The sequence below is a fragment of the Triturus cristatus genome, chromosome 11, assembly GCF_964204655.1.
Source record: "Triturus cristatus chromosome 11, aTriCri1.1, whole genome shotgun sequence".
NCBI lineage: Eukaryota > Metazoa > Chordata > Amphibia > Caudata > Salamandridae > Triturus > Triturus cristatus.
In genome coordinates, this window is record NC_140594.1 from 523,894,882 (window position 1) to 523,903,182 (window position 8,301).

Below are 8,301 nucleotides of genomic sequence, written 5' to 3' on the forward strand. Positions count from 1 at the left end.
CTCAAGGGGCTGTGGCAGAGTTGGGAATGACGAATTTTAATAGGAGGTGGTCAGACCAGGTAATGGGAAGAGGTAGGCTTACTGATATGTCAAAGTTGTGAACGATTTGGTCTAGGGTATGGCCCTTCTCATGGGTGGCCAAAGAAACAGATGGAAACATGTTGCAGGCCTGCAGCGCCTCCAACAAGGAAATTGTTTGAGGGTCTTTTCCATTGTCCATATGTATATTGAAATATCCCAGAATGAGGCAGTTGTTGTATTTTAAGGCCAGGTAGGTGGTGGCTGTATTAAGCGTAGTAATAACATTTCTGTTGTAATCTGACTTATTTCCCATTTCCCCTCTCCCCCCCCCCTCTCCCTCGCCGTTTGGTTTGCCCTGTTGTAGAATGTTGGAGCGGACGCTCCTCTTAGAATGTTGACAGAATGTTGGCATCTCACTTCGAGAGGCTGAAGGATCCGTACGAATAAACAACATCTCCTGACTAACATCGTATTGGGAGTATTTATTACTACATTAATTTTGGCGACGAGCTGCCTTACCGTACTGGGGACGGTCCGGATCCTTCCCCCAGCGCCTTTCTGCCTCTCCTGGCAATGGATTCTTCAATTTAGCCGTCATCCGTATTGTGCTGTTTTTACGGGGGTCAGCTTTCATCTGTTCACCACACTACGGACTGTCACCGGATGCCCTGAGGCGTGGAGCTGTTCCCGGACTTCGCTGCCTGCAGTGAGCGGTAGGCTGTGTTGCTGTGAGAGACTTGTTGACCCGCCATATGTTCCGTGCCAGTCCCTGTTGTGGTGCCGCTTGGTTAAAAAGAGAAACTGACTGTGTGCCTCACGAGAACGCCTGCTGTTGGCTCCGGTGAAGTCGCATTTTGACCGCTGTTGTCAGTGTTGCGGTGAGAGAGAGCCTTTTAGACCCGCCATCGGTCCCATGCCAGTGAGTCCCTGCTGTGGTGCCGTTCGTTCTTGCCGCTGCCTCAGTCATGACGAGCCATACATAGTTTACTCACGTTGAGGACAGCAGCGCAATTATTCCCTTGGATTGTGTTTTGCCGCGGGAAGTGCGTACCTGAGGAGACGTTTGAGCTGCTCTTCGCGTGGTGAGATACTGGAGGCAAGAGCTTCGTTTTCCAGGCAGAGCTGAAGCGACGAGATGGCCCAGTAGCATTGGCATGCTACTGGGCCATAAACCATTTCAAGTATTTCCTATGGGGCATCCCGTTCGTATTGAGGACGGACCACAAACCCTTGCTACCGTTATTCTCCACCAAACGGCGAGGGAGAGGAGGGGGCGAGAGGGGAAATGGGAAATAAGTCAGATTACAACACATCTCCCTGCGGGGCAAAGGACATACACAAGAATAACTTTTCATATGAACATACCTCAAGGATAGGGGGCAGGAGGATGGAACATTACTATGCAAAAAATTGCATCCGGGAGCGCCTGTAATAACATTTACTCCCAACCAAGGTTAGATGAAGAAATACAAAATTGCACTCCCACCACAACCCCCCCCATAGTAGCAGCCAACTGACCCAAAAGATGGAGGAAGGCTTAAGGTCCCATTTTGTAGTCCAATTGCCAACTCAGAGGTTTCCGTACCCTAGCCACTTTGAGTTCCCTCTCATCAGGCATTTCAGGACTATGAACTTCCTCATAGGTAGGTTTGGAACCAGTGCTAGGACACCTCGCTATGTTGTCCATACTCCACGTGCCTCCATCTTCCAGCACCACTGAATTGTTGTTAACCCGAGTTATCCTCAGTGGTTTAGAAAACGAGGAGAATTTGGACTTTGACAGGGATGGTTTCTTAACCACCACGGTTGAAAGGGCGAACAGGTTAATACAGATTGCCCATGAAGGTCACCCAGGGAGGAGCATGACGAAAAGCAAAATCAGGCAGCACTACTGGTTCCCTGGGATGGATTCGCTAGTGGAGGACAAAGTGAAGAATTGCACAGCCTGTAGTTGTTGTGACAAAACCAAAATTGTCCGCAAAGCACCGTTGATCCCCGTGGAGGTCCCTACCGTGCCATGGGAAAAGGTGGGTTTGGACATAATTGGGCCTCTAAATCTACTTAACCAATCCCATAGATTCATGTTTGTTCTTATAGATTACCACTCTCATTGGATTGTAACGAGAATGGTATCTTCTATCACCACTGCTTCGTTGTTGAACTTCTTAAAAGACGCCTTTTCAAAGGAGGGCATACCAGGTGTCATAATAACGGACAACGGAGTTCAATTCACTTCAGAGGAAATGAAACAGTTCTTGTCCACTCTGGCCATTTCACACATCAAGGCCCCGCTCTACTGTCCCAAAGCCAACGGATTGGTTGAAAGGGCGAACAGGATGCTAAAGGACACCATCCAGCTTGCTTTGAGCTCCCAGATTCCGGTGGAGGAAGCCATCAGGAAAATGCTGTGGTCATATCCTACATCACCTAATGCTGTCTCTGGAGTGTCACCGTTCGTATCTCTCAAACGGAGAAACCCGGGTTCCAAACTCACTCCCAACTGGCTAAATGGAGGAACTCCCGTGTGGGTGGACAGAGACGCTGTGTTGGAGAAAACTCACAAACACCAACAAGAGTACAAGCACAGGTACGACAAGTGTTGGGGAGTTTCACAAAAAAAATGGAGTGAAGGCCAGTGGGTGGTGGTTAAGAAACCATCCCTGTCAAAGTCCAAATTCTCCTCGTTTTCTAAACCACTGAGGATAACTCGGGTTAACAACAATTCAGTGGTGCTGGAAGATGGAGGCACGTGGAGTATGGACAACAGAGCGAGGTGTCCTAGCACTGGTTCCAAACCTACCTATGAGGAAGTTCATAGTCCTGAAATGCCTGATGAGAGGGAACTCAAAGTGGCTAGGGTACGGAAACCTCCGAGTTGGCAATTGGACTACAAAATGGGACCTTAAGCCTTCCTCCATCTTTTGGGTCAGTTGGCTGCTACTATGGGGGGGGGTTGTGGTGGGAGTGCAATTTTGTATTTCTTCATCTAACCTTGGTTGGGAGTAAATGTTATTACAGGCGCTCCAGGATGCAATTTTTTGCATAGTAATGTTCCATCCTCCTGCCCCCTATCCTTGAGGTATGTTCATATGAAATGTTATTCTTGTGTATTTCCTTTGCCCCGCAGGGAGATGTGTTGTAATCTGACTTATTTCCCATTTCCCCTCTCCCCCCCTCCTCTCCCTCGCCGTTTGGTTTGCCCTGTTGTAGAATGTTGGAGCGGACGCTCCTCTTAGAATGTTGACAGAATGTTGGCATCTCACTTCGAGAGGCTGAAGGATCCGTACGAATAAACGACATCTCCTGACTAACATCGTATTGGGAGTATTTATTACTACAATTTCCAATAGCACTGGGAGGTCTGTAAATCAGAAATCCAGCTATGCTATGATGGGGGGATAAAGTACAGCAGAAGCCTAAGCAGTCTAGTTTTTTATTGTAAATTATTGCAACACCTCCCTCCTTCCCATTCGATTGGTCCCTCCTAAGAATGTTATAACCCATAGGGATGGCCGAGGTGATAGTAGGGTTGGAGGCTTCAGACAGCCAGGTCTCAGTGAGAAATAAAAGATCAGACTGTTAGTCTAAAAGTAGGCCATAAATGTATGGTTCATGCTTTTGTATAGAGAGACAATTTAAAAGGGTGGCCTTTAAGTCCTCTGTTTTCTTATTGTTTTTACACTTATTGTTGCGTGGGAGGATATTGGGTGAGAGTTTCCTGGGCTGGAGGAGAGTCCAGTTGCACTTATTGCATCGAAAGTCTACCTCCAACCTCGGATCAGCGGCTGTACAGTGACATAATGGTAGCTGCCTAAGGCTAAGCAGTTTTTCCCTATTGCAATATAGTGGAAGAAACTCACCAGAGGGGAACTGGGCAGCTTGGCCGGCGACGAACGCCTCCGGGCGCAGACAGGCTTACCTTCGGCGCCAGCATCGCGCCCGCTGTGCACGTCGACTTAGCGCGTCCGTTTGCATCGGGAATATATAGGCTAATGCCTATGATGCAAACTGGATCGCCAACGCAGCTGAGGAAGCGGAAACTGCATAGGCATAAGTGAGGAGCCCGATAGTAGCCCCAGCCCTCCGCACAATCGGCGTATCAGCCGCGGCGGACCAGGACTGGAGGAAAAGCGAGATGCGAATCGAAGCAGCTAAGGAGGTGTAGGCAAGCAGAATCCAGTAAAGTGCAAGTGCGCATAGGAAGGAGAAATTGTTAATTCAGCCAGACATATACAATTTAAAAAGTAATAAAAACCTAGTAGCAGGGCAGGAAACACTAAATCCTACAGCTATCAGCTGCGCGCATCCGTTTGCATCGGGAATAAATAGGCTGATGCCTATGATACAAACTGGATCGCTAGCACAGCTGAGGAAGTGGAAACTGCGTGGGTGGAAGTGAGTAGCCCGATAGTAGCCCCAGCCCTCCACACAATCGGCATATCAGCAGCAGCGGACCAGGACTGGAGGAAAACCAAAATGCGAATCGGAGCAGCTAAGGAGGTGTTGACAAGCAGAATCAAGTAAAGTGCAAGGGCGCACAGGTAGGAGAAATTGTTACAAAGCACAGAGTAATTCAGCCACACATATACAATTTAAAAAGTATTAAAAACGTAGTAGCAGGGCAGGAAACCCTGAATCCTACACCTGTAAGCTGCACATGTCCATTTACAGCGGGAAATATATAGGCTAATGCCTATGATGCAAACTGGATCGCTAGCGCAGCTGAGGAAGCGGAAACTGCGTGGGAAACAGGGGCTCAAATTAGATCATAAATTCAAAGGTGTCCTGAACAGGGGCCCCCAAAATTTGTTTGGCCCAGGGCCCCCCAAATCCTTAAGATGTCCCTGCCGGCTGCGGGCCCGTAACGTTTTCTCTCTTTTTGCCCACCCATCATCCCCTAAGGCAGGTATTGTTTGAAGGTTGGTTTTTAGGTTTTAGGACTTGAATTTCTCTTTTATTTATATATTGTCGTATTTAGAGTGTCTCTGGTCAGGCGGTAAGGTCATGATGGGTAAGCATAGTCTTCGGTCCTCAACGGTCAGCACCATAGAACTCCAGGGGGTAGTGACAGCCGGTAGGTAGGCTGTCAGGGTGCGGGGGGAGTCATCCTTCCCAGTGGGCCTGGGGCCACCCCGGCACACGCATGGGCATTAAGGCGCCACTATGCAGAAGTCTGCAGCCCCCACGTAATGGAATGTAAGGCACAGAGCGTAGGGGGGGCCCAGGGGAAAGTATCCATCCAATAAGCTGTAACCCCCTTCGCAACCTTAGTAGTTCATGGGGACCGGGGGAGCTGCTAGTCATTGACTTTGCCGTAGGCTCTAGAGGGGACACGCAGAAAGTAAATAACATGTATTGATAGATTTACGGCAGGAGTGTCTTGTGTATTAGACTGTGTTAAGGTTAGCCGTGGAAGATATGACTGTTTAAATTGTATCTGTAAATGTATCTATACCTTTCTGCGTAACGTTTCTGTATATAATGTTTTCTAATTTTGTTTTGTTAATTGTTAATAAATACGGCGGGGGGGGAGGGTTACTCCCCCCTAATCCAAAAGTAAAACTATCTGTGTGGTCTCACAAGTGTTACACTAAGGGTGAGGGAAATGTTATCCATAATCACAGGGTCGTTCGTGTTAGAGTAGGGGACATGGGTAAGTACCCGACCATATTAATTGCATCGGCCGTGCCCCTTTGAGAGAACAACCCCCCCTAGTTTTATCATCCCACTTAAAGCCCTATGTGAGGGCATTTCCACTAGAAACTAAAATGGGAACATCAGAAGAACTCTGTTATAGCTGCCGCCCCCAGATACTACTCTAAAAGACGCTGCTAAGTGCTATGATGAAATTGTGACCCGTGTACGTTTCTAAAGGAGCCTCAGTGTTTTTCTAAGGTGACATCAGATCCGAGTAAAGGTGTCTGCTTGGTGAAATTGCGAGGCCAATACACGCACGCACGCTGCTTTAGAGCTGTCGCTTGCTGGCGGCAGTCCTTACTGACTACCAAGAAGGTTACATGTACCCACACAGACTCCTTTCTAACCCAGTTTCTTTGGAACTTGCTTACCTTTAGAAACAATAACAGTAAGGCTTAGTAGCAAAAATCGAACCACTGCACGAAGGGGCATCGTGAGATGAGGGCAATGTCGATGCAACGGAGCATCTGCTACGTGAGGCGCGGTCATTACAACATTCAAGTGCTCTCACCCGGTTTGACTAGCTCACCATAAACGTGCAAACGTCAACCGGAAGTTCACGTTCTAGATGCCTAACCAATGGCAAGCTTGTCTCCTGAAATGCGTGCGCACGCCCCAGCAGGAAGATCCTGCCAATGTGCTGTCGACGCAACCAACCGTGCAGATCGTCTGGGAAAGCGCGTGCTGCCCACCTGAGAAAACAACAAACATTGGCATTGCCAAACATTTTAGATTTTAAACTCTTAAAACACGTTTTCGGGCCACAATAAGCCTGTTAGGTGGCATGCTAGTATGAACAGCCAGAGTTTATTTCTACATCAATAAGAAATCTTGCACTGCTTCTGCACATCGTGTAACGGTCGTGACACAGAACGCGCTATCACATGTAAGGAAAGCTTGCATTGAATTGCTGCCTGGGGAACACCTCTCAGTTGAACAGAAGGCATATTATTTCATTTTTCACTTAAAGAGTAGTGTTGTAATTTACTATACTTGATCGAATCAGTCCCGTTCCCCACCCTTCCCTTCCCCAGAATGTTCTTTCTCCACTGTCATTCGAAGGTTCTACAGCTGACTCCAGCAGGTTGGAACCTGTGATGATGTATGATGCTTAATAAAGACTTCTCATCAACTAGCCATAGCTGCCAAGGTTTCAGATTGCTATATGTGACATTTTTATAATTTCAATGTAATTATGAGTGACATTTCAACGACTATGAGTGACACTTTCTTGCAAGGAAAAAATCAAGCAATGAAGATGAGGGAAACATAAAAATATCAGAAACAAGACCCATTTGAGCAAGGAGAAACTCTAAAAAACCTTAAAACTGGTGCAAACGAATGTGGCAGCTGACTCAATAATTACCATGATATTACGAAACTGTCACACATAGCAACCTGAAACCTTGGCAGCTATGCCACTACAGACTGTGTTTCAATAAGTATCAGGATACAATACAGCTCAAGGTAGAGATCAGAAATGAAAACAAAAGTGGGGCAAGCAGTGAATTAATGCAAGAACCAACAATGAATCAGCCCGGGTACACAGAGGAGAAAGGACAGATGTGGCCTGCACAAAACAGTACATCCAGCAGTCGAAGCCCATGCTCTGTGGATTCAAGAAAATGTCTGACGAAATGGTGACATGTATTTTTGCTCGTTCTTTTATGATTTTTAATAATCGAATAAAGATAATTGACTGACTGACAAGAAAATGTCAATAAAAAGCATGCTTGCATTACAGTGTGTGATTGTTTCATTTGGACTATTTCACATCATTATTAAATTGCATACATTCCTGATTTAAATGCTTATTTTTGCTGTGATAGCTGTAGGATCTTGATGCCTGGTATTAGAACAAGAGAGGGCAGCGCCAATCATTTTGACTAGTGAGTATGAAATCGACTAGATTAATAAACAAAAGAGGCAGCGTGTGGGTAGTAGTGAAGGACATGCATTTCTCACACATAGTTTTGCACTGCTGCTGTCTGTACTGCTTCTGTTGTGTGGGGGCGGAAGCATACTTTACTCCCACCCAGAGTTAGAAAAGTTTACTCTTCCGCCAACAATGCCGCACTGACTGATGCACGTCCAAACAACTTTGCACTGAAATTTCAAAGTGCAGGAGGATTTCAAGAGAGAAGGAAGGCGGGTTAGGGTGTACGGGGATTTCTAGTTTAAAGGGAACGTACAGGGTGCAAGTTGCGAAAATGCCGGCTGGTCCGGAAGACAAAAAGAAACACTCCACTTACTCTGTGTCAGCGCCGACCCCATTGATGGTACAGGTGCGACGATTGCCCTGGCACAGTCCTGGGCAGCGCCGCGGCTGCAGTCTAGATCAGACACCCCTCAGTCTCCGACCAACTGGACTGTGCTGGAGCGGGTAGTACAAAATTTTGTATACCCCCCCCCCCCCCATTTTCTCATGTTTATATTAATCCGAATAATCTATTAATTGTAATATTATTAATCTGTTTGAAGTGATAACTCACCAATTATATTAATGAAAGAATTACACGTGGGATTTGCATTTGCATGGCTAAACTAACTGTATACTAATATATGTACGCATACTAATGGTAG

General features: G+C 46.7%; 1 protein-coding gene across 1 annotated transcript in view; it reads right to left on the bottom strand.

The window, feature by feature from the left end:
• The window catches only part of LOC146784506 (zinc metalloproteinase-disintegrin-like VLAIP-B), a 3,216,124-nt gene extending 3,209,917 nt beyond the window's left edge, over positions 1–6,207 (bottom strand). Inside the window, exon 1 of the mRNA XM_085632968.1 lies at positions 6,090–6,207. Within this exon, the coding sequence (XP_085489094.1) occupies positions 6,090–6,207 (118 nt within the window). The remainder of the gene's footprint in view (positions 1–6,089) is intronic.
• Positions 6,208–8,301: the final 2,094 nt, after the last annotated feature.